The 16,495-nt window shown below is 35.6% G+C and overlaps 1 protein-coding gene across 3 annotated transcripts in view; it reads left to right on the forward strand.

Moving 5' to 3' along the window:
- Positions 1-15,183, forward strand: part of GLCCI1 (glucocorticoid induced 1) — a 120,200-nt gene extending 105,017 nt beyond the window's left edge. For 2 of the 3 annotated variants that reach the window (XM_003825045.4, XM_034963688.3), the window contains exons 7-8: positions 10,994-11,114; positions 12,294-15,183. In XM_003825045.4, the coding sequence (XP_003825093.2) occupies positions 10,994-11,114; positions 12,294-12,639 (467 nt within the window). In that variant the 3' untranslated portion in view covers positions 12,640-15,183. The remainder of the gene's footprint in view (positions 1-10,993; positions 11,115-12,293) is intronic. The other variant, XM_034963690.3, reaches the window with a different exon arrangement.
- Positions 15,184-16,495: the final 1,312 nt, after the last annotated feature.

Here is a 16,495-nt window from a genome sequence, read left to right on the forward strand (position 1 = left end):
CTGTTATGCAATACAAGGTTTCTAGTTCTCAAATCAAATACCATCTTTATAAAGACAAAATTAAAATAGCACCTATCCCTTTTATATATGTAACTATGCACACATGGGTGTGTTAGAATTGGGAGTTGAGGTTTATGTATTTCAACTGAGGTTATACTTCTAGTTTATTTAAGGAACACTTATTGAGCATTTATTGTATGTCAGATATTGTACTGGAGAGTGGAGAAATAGAGATGAATAAGATGTGGTATCTGTCTTTAAGGAATTTATAGTGTAGTAGCGAGTAATTAGGAATGTAAACAAATAATACACTATTATACAGTGATGTTTAGAATACTAAAAGTATAAAGGAGGGAGTTGTCCAGAAATTTTACAATTTCTGGAACTAATATATGTTATGTCATTCAAACTGTAGGCTAGTTTCTGACTCATTTCTTCTTTATGTAAAGCCCAAACTCTGGGTTTTGCTATTTTTAAATATACTAATTATTTTTGTGATCCCAGCATTTTGGGAGGTCAAGGCGGGCAGCTCACTTGAGGTCAGGAGTTAAAGACCAGCCTGGCCAACATAGTGAAACCCCATCTCTACTAAAAATACAAAAAGTTAGCCAGGTGTGGTGGCATGCAGCTGCAGTCTCAGCTAATTAGGAGGCTGAGACAAGAGGATCACTTGAACTTGGGAGGTGGAGGTTGCAGCAAGCCGAGATCACGTCACTGCATTCCAGCCTGGGCAACAGAGCAAGACTCCATCTCAAAAAAAAGATACTAATTCTTTCCTATAATGTATGTTTTCTACAATAAATCATAAATTGGTGTTTTTTAATTAAAGACATAAAAGGAAGCTGTATAGCTTTCCTAGAGCTTTTCATCATTATGAAAACAGAATTAATTCTATAATTTTGAAGTCAACTAGGATTGATTTGATTTGGAGTACCTACATGTTCTGCAGTTGCTGTGGAGAGATTTGTTCTGTGGTAGAGTAACTAGTTCAGACATCTGTAGGAGCCTGGATAGACATGGAGGGAGAGGGATGGCTGCAGTGAATAGCTGCCCTAATGAGGGATGTGCTGCTGAGCTGATTATTTTTCTAGTATTCATTTTATATACGTATTCTTTTTCTGACTTTGCTGACATCATTTTTGTGTGTTCCTAACATCTATTCGCTATGAATTATGTATAATTTGAGACCTATAAAATAATTTTGTATTATCAATGTGCATCGCACATTGGTTTTTTTCTTTGCCTGTATGGATTGTAATGCCAGGACAAAAACACTCTGTCAAGAAAGTTTCAGCTATTGAGAGACTTGTTTCAAGTGAATGGGTTTTTGGTGTTTCGTGTTGATTTTTTACTAGATTTTTCCAGTGACCTAAAGACTGAAGGCAACTTGGTCACACTGGTCACATGTGTAAAGTTTCCAGGCTAACTAATAGCCATAGGAACTACTACTGCTCTTCTCTGTGTGAAGAATTCAGAGATCCAGAATAAGAGCACTCATCTTGACATCATCAGAATGTACCCTAAGAGGTAGCTTACATTCTTCCACATTATCATACCCAAAATAAAGTTCAAGGAACAAAAATAGCCTTTTATATAATACAGATGGCAGTGTTGGAATATTAGTTTCTTAAGCAGCTCTGCCAGCGTTGCTTGATGGTAGCCAAACTGGTGCTGGGTAAGCCACAAAATGTAGACTTCAGTCAGCTACTTATCATTGATCTTTGGCACAGTTCACTTATGCAGTTGTTATAAAATTCTGCAATTTTGCAGGATATTGTGGAAACATTGATTATTGTAATCATGAAATAAATGGAATCGTTTGATTCAGGCCAACTACTGAGTAGAGTTGTATTCCAAGAGTCCCTAAATTGATTACTTGTAATTTAAGCTATATTTTCCTGAAGGAACAGTGTACACTATGTGGATAGAGTTTCCCAAGCCAATGCATATAAGCCTATTTAACTCATTCTGTGATTTAACTCATAAATATTCGTATTGCTAAACTTTTAGTGTTAGGACTGAGCCTCCCTTGGTCTTAGGAGAAAAAAATCAAAAGTATTAATTTTGTCTTTTCAGGGTCTAGGGTTGACCCTAGGCAGACTTTTGAAACAGACTGCTTTTGGCATCTTCCTATTCCTTTATACATATATTTTAACATACTTGTATTTATCTCTAGGGCTCTATTTCTTGACCTTTTTTTGACCTATGCCCTTACTATGCTTTAACCCTCTATTTTTTAGATAAATCAGCCAAGATTTTATGGCACTTTTCTTTTGGGGGTTTATATTGTAAAAGCAGATATGATGGGTATACTACTTAGAGCCACCACACCTTGAAAAATCACTGCTTTTGAATCTGGATGCGTTTATCAAAATATTCTCTTTATATGGTTCTAGGGCGCTTATTATCCTAGAAGAACCTTTTGGTGGTAAAATTACAGCATATAAAGATATTATTCCAACAAAGGAGTTAGTCTATAGGTTAAAATTGATCTATTCTAGAATTCATGTCCCTAAGGTCATTTTACCTGTCTTTCAAGAAAGCATCTTAAGATACATACATTCCAGTGTCTAACAGCACAAAATAAGTATCCAGTAAATGCTCTTGTCCCTTCTTTCTGAAAATGTTAACAATTGTAACAATGGCAGATACTGTGATAGCTGTCTATGAGTTATTATTCATAATTCAAAACTACTTAAATATACAACTCAGTTTTAGCCATTATTGCTCAGTTTAGAATATAAGCAAATCAAAAATTTTTAACATACCTGCATGTATATTTCACTTAATTGTTTGTCTATTTACCATGATGTTAGCTCCAACAAGAGTAAATGACCATATTTTGGTCAGTGCTTTACTCTCAGTGAATAAACTAGTGCCTAGCATGGTGTAGTGCTTAATGGAGATTTTTTTGAGTATTAAGACCTTTGTTCATGATATGCCCATTTTTTAATGGATATATTTTTATAGCTATGTTGAAAATGTGTTTTCTTTGAATTGTTAAATTTTATGTTAGGCTTTTAATGTTCATGAAGAGTGTGTGATACTCTTCATAAAAATAAAAACCAAGAATAATTAAACTAAGATTATGCTAAATTTAGTGATAGGCTTTTGGTGGGAAAGAGGCCATGAAGTTCAAATTTGCTGTAGAAATAAGGGGAAAGGAAGTAACTGCTAAAACTGTCTCATCTTCCCCTTCTTGCTGTTGGTCATGCTGGTAACCAGTAAACTCTGATAGTAACTGGGTGGAAAATAATAGGGTGTCACCTAGGTTCAAGGAAAAGGGAATCTGTTGGAGTTTTCCTCCCCCATTATCTTTTGTGTTCCTCTGAGAAGTATCAACTCAGAGGGACCACTCCTTACACTATCTCCTTGTGACACTGACAGAAGGCAGAACCAGTGAAGCTCTTGCCTGAGCCATACGCCTTTAATTAGAAACAGAATGTTAGATTGGAAGGAACTTGATCATCTAGTCAGCTCCTCACATCTCTAATAAAGACACTGGAGTTCAGATAGACCCAAACTTAGTGAAACAGATAGCATAACAATAATGAACATTGACTCTGGGGCAGCCAGGTTGAAGCCCTGCTCTGCCACTTAATTATGTGCCCTTGGACAAGCTACTCAATCTATATGTATCTCCTCACCTATAAATTGGGGATAGCTGCCTCATAGAATTGTTATGATGATTAAATGTGTTCAGGTGATTTTATTTTTATTATTTCCAGTATTACCACAGTCCTATAGGTAGGTGACATTGTCATTATTAAAGGTTCCAGAATCTGAGGCTTAGAGAAATTAAGTAACCTAGCTAATTTCCATGGCGTCTACATGCCAACAAAGATATTTTGTAGGAACCTGATTACATCTTGCTGCCTTTACAGAAGGAATAGTCTTTATATGGGCATTCAGCTGTGAAAGGGCCCGGTGTGTACAGAACAGTAAGAAATTGAACGGTTGGGGTATAGGGGTGAATGGTGGAGAGAAGAAAACAGTGAGACTGGAGATTTAGAAAGTCCACTATTTAGGCCGGGCACGGTGGCTCACGCCTGTAATCCCAGCACTTTGGGAGGCCAAGGCAGGCGGATAACGAGGTCAGGAAATCGAGACCATCCTGGCTAACACGGTGAAACCCCGTCTCTACTCAAAATACAAAAAATGAGCCGGGCGTGGTGGCGGGCACCTGTAGTCCCAGCTACTCAGGAGGCTGAGACAGGAGAATGGCATGAACCGAGATCACACCACTGCACTCCAGCCTGGGCGACAGTGCGAGACTCCGTCTTAAAAAAAAAAAAAAAAAAAAAGGCCACTATTTCATAAGGGTCCTTGTAAGCTTTGCTAAGAGAAAGAAAAGCCAAGGAAAGATCTTTTGTCAGCTAAAGGATAGGACCAGCTTCACATTTAAGAACTATAACTCACGTTGACACAGAAGTAGAGGCAGTAGGAGGGCAAGATAAGTAGCCATGTTAATAGTCTAGTCTTGTGATTTTCAAACTTTATTTATTCCACACCCTTGTCAGCAATTTTGAATCTGTACCCCTAATAAAAGTTTATATATTTCTAGGTGATATATGTATATAATTCATTCTACAAACTGTTAAAGTTTACTTGTTTTAAAGGATTAAAAGTGTGTATAAATGTAGAAATAAATATATTTAATAGCTCTATTTTTTCCTACATGTCAGCAGATTGTTTCATGCCTCTTAACTGGGAGACCACAGGTATAGGGCAAAGATGAGGAGACATAGCAAGGTCAGAGGAACTGGAGGAAAGGGACTGAAGAAGAGTCAACAGCATTTGGTGGCCAATTAGATGTATGAGGTGAGGGAGGAGGAGGAGATGAGGATGACAGCAAAGTTCTTATGAAGTTCCAGCATGGGAGGTGCGGAAATGATTACCATCATTAATAAGGTAGTAAATATTGGAGATGGAATAGACTTTAAGGTGACTATAATGATTAAAATTCCATGTTGGTTTCTGCCTAAAGACATTATAGTACCATTTTCCTTTAGCAAGAATTTTTTTTAAAAAGAGAAAATGCTAAATTTTATCTAATGTTGCGCTGACAACATTGATAGCATTTTGCTTTGCCTTCTCTTTTGAACATAGTAAATGCTTAGTAAATATTTAAGTGAATATTTAAAATTGTAGTGAAATTTTTATTAGAAGTTCCAATGTTCTTTTTTCCCTAAATGTTAGTAAAGTTTACTTGTTTTTAAAGATAAAAGGTAAATATGTATAATGCACTGATTTTTTTTCCCCACACGTCAGCAGATTGCTTCATGCCTCTCTTACTGGGAGACCACAGTTGTAGGATACCTTAGGAGCAGTTTAACATGAACAATGTGTTTCAGTTTTTTGTTTTTTTTTAAACTGATGTTCCTGGAAATTTTGCCATTTAATAAACTTGACAATATAAAAATTAAGATTGTATTACAGTGATTTTCTTGAGATAACCTACTTTTGCGCAAGATACAAAATATTTTGTGCAATCCAATTTATTTTGTTTAGTTTTACCATTAAGATTTACAATCATTATTTTAGCCTATAAATTGCTTTGAGGACACTTTTCAGTTTTAACTGTCATATCAGATTAAAAGTGACTTGTTTTCATTTTTAATTGTCATATCAGATTTAGAGTGAGTAGTTAGCATATCAACAATAATGATTAGCACTGTTGTTCTGCATATCAAGATTATGTTGTGGAAGAAGCACTGTACTTATTTAGAGTACACAAAAACAAAAGAGTAACTTTTTGGCTTAATTTGTAAGTTGGCATCAATTTAATTCATACTTATGGAATGAGAAGTGATTACAAAATATAAAATACCTCCTACATATAATAAATATTTAATTAATGGGCCTTGGAATGTAAGTTGAGTCCCGGTTATTAAAAAATCAATCTGATTTGAAACAAAGTTTATAAATGTAAGTAATAAAAGGTTCTGATGTCATTTTTCCCCTGTACTCTTTGCTGAGTGCTGATCTAAAGGAGATCTTACATATAGCTGATGTCTTGGTTCATTACAATTCTTTAGTATTCTCACAAGGTGTTAACTTTGAATTTTAGAAAAACCTTAGAGGCTCTTTGTAAAAGCCAAATGTTCTCCTTACTTGTAAGTTTCCAAGTTGGTCTTGGAGTTAACTGAAGATACAGGCTTTTTAATACAATTGGTAATACAACCTGATTCTTAAAGTTCATTGCCAAGAAATGATACACAATTGTGTGTTTCTGCTGATTTCATTAGGCCTTCAAACCCCATTATAGTTGATAATTTCATTTCCTGAAGCAAAATAAGCATATTTTAACACTAGAGTAGTAATTTTAAGTACTATTCAATCATATTTCTAATTTAATTCTCTTGGCCAATTTTATGCTTTAGTATGTCATTGAGTAAAGTGTTGGTTGAACAGTGTACTCACTTTCCTAGTCAGTTAACTACCTGGGAAAGATAGAATAAGAATTACATTCTACTGGTTATTGCTGCATATACTATGAAAGTATTTTCTTTGCATAGTAGTCTATAGAATCTGCATGCTTTAAGCATTGATTTTAATTTCAGGATGATAGATCTCTTTACACTAAAGGATGCCATCATGAACTGGCAGAGTTCATGTCAGGCAGTTATAAACCTGGACAACCTGGTACTCCAGGTATTATTCTGCTTCTCTCTCAGAAATAAAATTGTATCTGTATGTACCGGAGTAGAGTACACAAATCTATTAAAAACATTTCCTTTACTCTCTTCTGTCAAGAGGGAGCAGAATAGGCACTTAATTTTTGAATGGTTCATCATTTTTAATTTTCAAATTAGAAATGATGTGTTACTTTTTACTATAATAATAATATTCAGCGCTTACTGTGTTTCAGGCACTATCCTAATCCTTTTTTTGTTTGTTTTTTGGTTTTGGAGTTTTTTTTTGTTTTTTGTTTTTTGTTTTTTTTGTAGAGAGGGTTTCCCCATGTTGGCCAGGTGGTCTCGAACTCCTGGCCTCAAGTGATCCTCCCGCCTCAGCCTCCCTAAAATGTTGTGATTACAGGCGTAAGCCACCTCGCCCAGCGCTTATCCTAATCCTTTTACATATATTTTTCACAGCTATCATGTCAGTAGTATTTTCTATTTTATAGATCAAAAAACAGAGGGATCAGACTTACCCTATGCCATGCACCTAGGCCTAGGAAGAAGTCAGGTGGCCTCACTCCAAATCAATGTTCTTAACCATTTCATGATTGGTTTTCAGATATGGCTGTGCTTCAGGTGCACGTGGGAGCTTTACCCCCCACCTCCCCACCCCAAGGCAATGCTTGGCTCCTCCCCAGACTAATTAAATCAGAATATTTCAGGAATGAGGTCTAGACACTGATCTTTTTAAAACATCTGATAAGTCTAATGTGAAAGAAAACTCTGGTTAAGAACCACTATTCTATTATTGCTTGTTTTAGAATCAATTTTACTTAATTTAATAAAGTAATGTGATAGAGATAAAACACATCTATAGACTTAGGGCTAGAATAGAACCATGGCAGAGATTTTACATACTACCTGCATAAATGAATCAACCTTTATATATGTGATATATATATTTTTGAGACAGGGTCTCACTGTCACCCAGGCTGAAGTTCAATGGTATGCTCAAATGTATAATTTTTTATACAAGAATTGTGGGCCCCACAATATACCAGATATAATAAAAATCAGAAGAATTTCAGAATACTCAAGCTATACAAGTACATGTAGTTTAATGAATATTGTTTCTATATGAAATTCCAAACTTGAATAACTTCTCTAATTTTTCCAAACTCTAATTTAGTATCATATGTTTAAAAGTATTTCAGAAGCTACTCGTATTTTAATGGTAAATATGGTACAAATGCATACGTATGATCTGTTATAAAACAGCAATCACATTTTTCCATATTCTTGATTTTCAGAGTTGAGTGATTGTTATAAATATATACAAATGAGACTTGTGAATACAGAAAGATGTGAATAATTATATTCACTGCATTTAATTTTATTGACATTAGCTATGATGTTAAAAGTCATAAAGTAACATTTAACCTAATCTCAACTGTATTTCTAGTTATGATCCTATATTATTCTCCAGAATACCAGAATGAGAAAACTTACCATTACTGGTAAACAAGAGAGACTCAATTAAGATTACCATGAGACTTCTCATCTTGAATCTCCTGAGCAGGCATATTTATATTTATAATGTTGTTATTGAAATGTGGCTATTAAATTCAACACAGAGTTTTAAATGAATAGTAATAGTTTGTACATTCAAGTCTGGAATGAGTAGCATAGGTTGGTCATATGGGTTGTTTTTAAAGCGTGCCGCTTTGTAAGGCAAGAAAAAATATATATGTAAAATATGTCTTCTTTGTATGTTAGAACTATTAAAGAAAAATCACAGAATTTTAGAGTTCATGAATGGCAATTCCTTTAATTATATAGAAATCCAGAGAGATGATTGTATTCCAGGTAACATAGAACTATATACAACAAGAGCTAAAGCCACAGACTAGATGTCTCCATTCCCTGACCCCTATTTACAGTCTCTCCGATTGCGTACTTAACCTGAAGAAAAAACTCCAGATTTAGCAAATATTTGTTTATAGTCTCAAAATTTTTTTCTTTCAAGCTTTGCATTTCCAGACCATCTAACATTAAATACATATTCAATTAAAAAAATTTTTATTGAAAAGACAGATATAATAACACTAAACACTGCCTGTCTAGGATAGCAGTATATTTGTTTATTTAACATTAATACCCCCCCAAAAAGCAGAATAATGTTTAAGAGGGTAAAACTGTTAAAAGATGCACTTACAGCCTCTGAAATTAGAAATATTTTAAGAAGAAAAATTACTTATTCTAGATTGTTAACAGGAAGATAATCAGTTTTGCAGATAGATTAGCCAACTCACATCTAGCCTTCAGTTATGAGAAAGTCCTTTGAAACCATCAGTAAAATACTGAAAGAATGTGATAGGCCTGATGATGTAGTAAGAAAAAGAACACAGAAGACTGTGGCCAAGATGACTTTTCTTACGTGATAATAGGGTGGATCCTTAACTACTGACATGACTGCTAATGGCATCAAGCCCATGGTTTGAGGCTGATGCTGCTTGTGCCGTGTAGGCTAAGTTATGTCCAGCAGTAATCTCCATGGAGGCATCTCATGCCTTATCTGCTTGTATTTTTTTATTTTTATTTTAAAAATTTCTGTGGATACATAGGTGTATATATTTATAGGGTACATGAGATGTTTTGATACACGTATGTAGTGTGAAATATGCACATCATGAAGAATGGGATGTCCATCCTCCCTACTTACTTGTATTTTTGATCTCATATATTTCCTTTGCCTGGTTTGTTGCTGTTTGCATAGTAAGATAAGGTCAAGCCATATTTTTTATATTACACCAAATTTGAGGCCTTATTCTCATCAGATGTTTGGTTTTTTGTTTGTTTGTTTGTTTGTTTTTATCATGGACCAGTCTTGTCTAGCCTAGCTTAAATAGGGCAGCAAATTCAGACCTCCAATCAGGCTAATTATGCTTTGTATCAACCTGAGACAATCCTATTCCTCCTCCTTCCTCCCATTTGTTCATGCAAGATGTAGGATAAATATTAAACTTAAGAAAATTCTCAAATCTGAATGGTATATGAAGAAACCAAATTTCATTCTAAGACTTAATTTTTTCCAAGAGGCTCTTTGGCGCCTACTCTGTAGGATCATACATAATAATGATAGAGAAACTGTGTGGTTTTCTAGCTTTCCCAATAGTATAGTGTTATTATTTTGCAGACAGTGGTTTCCCAGCCAAAGTTATAGCCTTGTTCAAATATAAGCATAAATCTGCATTCACAAGACTCTAACAAGTATTAGTGTGCATCAAGGGTCTTCTTCCTAAGCATGTATTATAACTTCATTAATGATGATAAAACATTCTTATTACTCAGATTTTAAATATTGGACTGTGTTCTATATTCTAAACTAAAGCAACTTATCAAAATTGTGATGAACATAATTATGATACTGTTGCTATCTTTCAAATAGATGAAAATAATACATTTCAATAGATCATGTGCTTAGTATTTTAGCAGTGGGGATAGGTTTGCATTAAGTCAGAATTTGTTTAAATAGGACTATTGTATACAAACATGTTACTGACTTTACAACTTGGCATCTTACAAAAATAATGACACATTTTAGTGAATTTGAATTTCCAAAATCTCTTGCCAGGTAGGAAAGGGAGAAATTGCATATGGGTTTTATGGCTTTTCATGAATAGACCATTTTCTTTTTGGCCAAAAATATGAGGAAAACGTGTTAGGTAGAGATGTTTGGAGATTTTGCATGTCTTCTAGTAGCAAAAATACAAATTCTGCTGAAAAAGCCCTTTTATTATAAACATTTTAAAGGTAAAATTCTGAGCAAATTGTTTTTTATGTTGGGTAGGTAGAAAGAGACATTTTATAAACTTGTTTTTTCCCCTGCGTACGTGTTATTCATGATATTTAGCAAAAATAACATTTCTGCTAAGAACTTTTGTAATGAACATTATTCATTTTCGTTAAATTGGTTGGGCAGTGAGAAGGCATGTAGAGAACCCTGTATCATTATAATCTGTTTTATTCTTCTGTGTGACTTAAGCACATTGCCCCATCATTTGCATTCTTGAAATACGTAATAAATAACATATTTGTTTTCAGGATTACAGCTCTGTTGTATTCAAAATGCAGTTTTCTGGACCAAAATGTCCTTTTTATGTTCTATGGTATGGCAGATTACTGTTGCATTGCAGTTTTTATTTAGAAGAAATGTGCTACACAGGGTATAAGAAATAGCTTTGCAATAAAGGAGACTGGTCAAAGCATAGGGGCAGTAGTGGATAAATTGTGCAAAAGGCTGTTTGTTTGGAAATCAAGTTTAAAAGAGCTTTCAATCACTAGTTAATATAACTGCTTTAAATTTACAGACAGTGGGAGTAGCTCACCGTTACCCAAGTATGCTTCATCTCCCAAACCAAACAACAGCTACATGTTCAAACGGGAGCCCCCAGAGGGATGTGAGCGAGTGAAGGTCTTTGAGGAAATGGCGTAAGTAATGTCTTTTCTGTCAGCTGGGATCTGCAAAGCTGTAAAGCTTTTTACTGAGACCAGTTGATTACATATGAATCAACTACTCTATCCAGCTGATAATGTGTTTCAAGAGCAAATTATGTAAAGAGAATTGAATAGGCAAGAGAGATCTTACTGAAGGAGAATTGGAGTCTGTATGTTGGAAATGTATAAGCCAATACAAAGACACTTGGAAACTTATTCTGACTACCTGAAAAATCTATTTTTAATCATTAAGAATTGTCATTTCAGGAACTCTTAGTTTAGATGGTAACAAAGAGACTTTAGGAGCAAAGTTAATATCCATGTGTGACTAGCTTAAAGACAGTGTACTCCACAAGCCAGAAGATTAGTCTCCTTCCCTGTAGCCTCATCTAGCTTGCTTATTCAGACTTTCTGTTCACAAGGGGTTTGTTATCTTAATGAAATTTTAGTATGTGTAAGTTAGAAATGAAATTAGAAAAAGAGGTTCATGCTGTAAACACTGGGCAGAGTAGCTCAGAAGAAGACTGTGTGGTTCTTGGATGCCCTCGTGCCTTTGTTCCAGTGCAGGTGCCTAGTGGAGGGTGCAGTGCTCTTGCAACACAGAAGGACCCATCTTGCAGGAGCTGATGGCTTAGCTCCTGGGAACGGGAGGAGAGGAAGGGCTTGTGGACCCAACCTCTGTTGAATTGACTGGCTTTTTGAGAGACCACTGAAACTCTCTCCTCCCCACTCCACCCCCCATCTGTGCTAGTGGAAGTCTATCTAGAAAGAAAAAAGGAGAAAGTGTTTAAATACGTGATGGACGAATGCCCCCTGCCTCTGGTATACTTTTTCTTAACAGAAAAGGTCATTCTAACTTTGCATAATCTTCAATTATAATGTAGAAGACTTTTCCACCTTCCTAAATAATTAAAAGCAAACTAATGATCTCTAAATATTTGCCTTCCTGGTTCTTTTGAAAATCCTTTTGTCTCAAATACCACTTCAGTGCTGTGTGCATGAATAGTCTGCCAGCTGACTTGTGCTATGGAAGATGTTTACCCCTCTGTATACACTTAACCCATCTCCTGCCATTTACATTTTAGCTGTTTTAGAGAACTCCAGTTAATTCAGAAAATGCTTAACTTTTTCTGTGTTCATGATTATAAATCTAATTTTGTTTTATGGTTTTAGGTCTCGTCAGCCTATCTCGGCCCCTCTCTTTTCATGTCCTGACAAAAACAAGGTTAATTTCATCCCAACCGGATCAGCTTTCTGTCCTGTAAAACTTCTAGGCCCCCTCTTACCTGCTTCTGACCTTATGCTCAAGAACTCTCCTAACTCTGGCCAGAGCTCAGCTTTGGCAACTCTGACCGTTGAGCAGCTCTCATCCCGGGTTTCCTTTACGTCTCTTTCTGATGACACCAGCACAGCGGGCTCCATGGAGGCCTCTGTCCAGCAGCCATCCCAGCAGCAGCAGCTCCTGCAGGAACTGCAGGGTGAGGACCACATCTCTGCTCAGAACTATGTGATCATCTAAAAAAGGGGGAGCTGGCCTCCACCCTATGTTCCATGGATTCGGAACAAGATTTCAGACATCTGCATGAGTGACAAACTTTCTGAACGCCACCACCACCAGTAATACTTATCAGCATCATAAAGTATCTCTTAAACACTGATCTTGGCAGGGACGGAACTCCTATTCAGCAGTTTTTGTGGAAAGCAGTAATGCTTGCAAAACGTGTGTGTCATTCAGCATTTTAAGTGGAGACTATGCATTTCATAGTATATTTGACAGATTAGTACTGTGTCCTGTGTTTTGTTCCAGATTCTTCAGTATAAATAAGCTCTATATCAAAAAGTTGCCTGTCTAAATAGAAAATGTCTTGCTGTGTTTTGTCCTATGGAAAATACTGTAATTCAGGATTATGTTTACAATTGATCCAGGTGTTTGTTTCTAACTTCTGTAATACATACAATGCAAAAAAAAAAAAAAAAAAAAAAATGGCCACAACAGTTGCACAGTGCCCACCCTATGGCCTAGCTTCAGGTACTTCAGTTGAAGTCTAAACTCAGGTAACTTGGAATGTATATCATATTGGGATATTAACTATTTCACAGCTAAAAAGCTAAAGAGGGAACATCACTCTTTTGCCTTTCCTTATTTTATGCATTTCCCTTTCCTCATTACATTCCACATTCTTAGAATAAGAAGTGCATTCAATCCTAGGAGAATGATAATCCTGGACATGGGTGAACATGAGGAGAACCAGCAAAATCTGTGGTGTTTGACATCACTTTGTCATGTGGTTACAAGTAAAACAACTGTTGCATTCACTGTTTCAACATGTGTACATGTGGCTTTTTTAAAAGTTCAGGTGTTGCTCAGTAAAGGACTGTGACAATGTTGCAAATAAAGTGTTCAGTACTGGACTGTACATAAACATTCCACATTGTGTGTGATGAAATTTAAAGACAAGAATGTCTAGAGTTAATTTCAAAATAAGTGAAGTGTTTGACGGAATGGTTGAGATTTTTTTGTTTATGTTAGCCATCAGGGTCATAACTGTTACCATTTTATCTAAAGACAGATTTATATTTAGTTTCTCCCTTGGAAATTCTTTATTTTGCAGGTGAAAAAGTGACATACTTTTTGTTATTGTCTTCCTCAAGCAGTTTAGGTGCATGATCTTCATTTACATAGAATACTTGGGTCTCAGAATTGATGCAACATAAGCAGGTTTTTTGGTGACTTACAAGAGCTATAGTTTGAAGCTATCTCATTTAAGCCTCTCATAATACATAATCATGAGTAGTTTTGAAATTTGCAACCTGTGAGGTAGAGCATAAACTCAAGAAAATAGCCTTGAACTTGCAGACTTTTGACACAAGTTCTCCACAAAGTGTGAAGAGAGCCCTAGGCATTCCTGATTGGTCAATGGGAGAGCCTAACTTTCATTGTTTTTTGGATACAAAGAGTATCCAAAAGCGAAGTTTTTGTATTCCACTACTTTCAGTTCAGTAAAACCTAGAGTTGTTTCATCTGCGCCTAAAGTGTATGGCACAATTTTCTTAAGAATTAGGGGAACCAGGTGCCTACAGTTAAAGGAACGTTTCAGTTCCTTTCATTCATTCCTGGGTTTTTCTTTTATTTTCTAAGAAGGTTGAAGAAGGATGAGTGATAGAGAAGAAAGCAACACCATTGATTTTTTTTTTTAAGAAATGATATATATATGTATATGTTTGTGTGTGTGTGTGTGTGTGTGTGTGTGTGTATTCTGTGCATTATTTTGTCATGATCTCAATTCTCTTCTTTCCACCAAAGTTTGCCGTAATATTTTCTCCTGAAGGTGCATTCTGGCTCCTTTAAATTAGTCAGTGTTATATTGTAGGAGACTGTCATGGAAAAAAGGACTCAGTTTACTTTTGTCATTTTCACAGGGGAACCTTTTAAAACAATCTTTTCAGCAGCAGATACCTTTAACCCTAATAATCTCAGGCCTTGATGAAAATACTATATTTTGTAGATTATGGTTAAAGGGAGAAAATTACTAGTTCCGTAAGATAAATATGAGCTCCATTTGACTTCTGATATCTGGTTTAGCATTACATAATATGTTGATCTTACACTCTGCTTTTGTCCAAATAAAATGCAATAGTATCAATATCAATTTCAGAAAAATGGACTGAATATGCTTTTTTGGTGATTAAATCTGATGTACGATATTTATAGTGATGTGCTTTTATTTTCTCATGAGATACTAAATATTAATTGTGTTGTACATTTGTTCTTAGCATATATTAAAGTTTTGAACCAAATGTGTTAAAGCTTACGCTTTGCCATGTAAATTTCCCAGAAGTTGTTGAGCTCAAATGTATCCTACATCCAGCTGTAGAAATTTGTCAGAAATTGTTTAAATTTTGTATATAATTGTACTGTTTAATTCTAGCCATTGCGCTGAACAGTATTTCAGTTACCATATAATATGGCTTTACACAAGGAAATGTGTGGCTTTTGTTTTGTATTTTTTCAGTATAGAAGTTCCTGTGTCTTATTTAAATAAAGTTATTAGTAAAACTGAAATAGTTCACACATGTTTTTGGAAAGACTGGGGTTGTTGGCTCGTTACCCGACAGAGAGAAATTCAGCTCAGGGTAATGGTAGTTTTCTGTACTCATTGAGTTCCTGACCTGCATCTCTGGAGGTGTGGGGTGTCTAACTGGATCAGATTTCTACAACCTGGCTTCCTCTTGGCATTTAACTTACACACTCTCCATCACAAGGTGAGAAGCTAGAGGTCTTAAGTTCCAAGTCTTTGTACTGTTCCCAGGTATGATCACATTAAATAGAGAAAACATTGTTCTCACATCACTTTATAAACCTCCCAATTTATAGAAATGAGTTTAAATTCAATGAAATCATTTCAAAGGAAGTTGCATATTTCTTGCAAGCAAAGCTGCAGCGATAAAATTTAATTTTTTACTTTTTTATTTGTTTAGATTCAGAATAAGGTGGAGAAAAGCTTTACAAAACAAAGGAGGGTTGACATTATGCCCAGTTATCCAGACATGGATATGGTCTGGTAGGCCATATGGTAGCGTGAAAGCAAGAACAAAACACTCTGAGAAATAATTTATCAGCAGACTGTTGTTCACTTCCAAAGCGCATCTCAAAGGGATAAGATTTGATCTTTAAATTGAACTTAGAAGTGACCAGTAGCTGTGGTTTTGGCTGAGAAAAATAAAACATAACTTTTTAAATGGTGGGATGTATCAGCTGTGTTAATGTTATTTAGGCAGGAAATTTTCTACTTTATACAACTTTAAATTTCCATTGCAAGTGAATTCATGTGAAGGAAAGTGGAATTCCTAGCCCCATCTCTTCTTGACTCGATCATATAATAAGTAATATAAACAGCCCTGAGAAGTTAATACAGTATTTGCAAAATCAGACCTCAGGAACAAGGAGGGGAATATTAGTCCTAAGAACTTGCGTGTTGTAACCCTATGCTAACCAAAAATAATCACTTGAAGTTTATTTATGAATATTGCAAACTGAGGGGTTACCCCCATCCCTCATCCTCCATCCCACAGTGTAAGGTCGCATCTAGCTCTGAAGTTTCATTGTCCCCTATATATTCTCTACCTCTCTCTGGGAAGCTTCTAACATCTACCCTGCTCTCTGATATGCACAAGTCTCGATTTCCCCCTGTACACTCACTCTTTTGGTGAACTCATGGTTCTTTGGAGCTGTAGGAGCCTTATGAAGATGGATCCCCTAATTCACATGTTGATTCAAAATCCCACTGCTGTAGTCTAGACCAACAGTTCCAATTGTTGAGAGAACATCTCCTCTCAGACTTCTTGCCTTATCTCAACCTTAGTGATTCAGTGGA

The sequence above is a fragment of the Pan paniscus genome, chromosome 6 (genome assembly GCF_029289425.2).
Source record: "Pan paniscus chromosome 6, NHGRI_mPanPan1-v2.0_pri, whole genome shotgun sequence".
In the NCBI taxonomy this organism is placed as follows: Eukaryota; Metazoa; Chordata; class Mammalia; order Primates; family Hominidae; genus Pan; species Pan paniscus.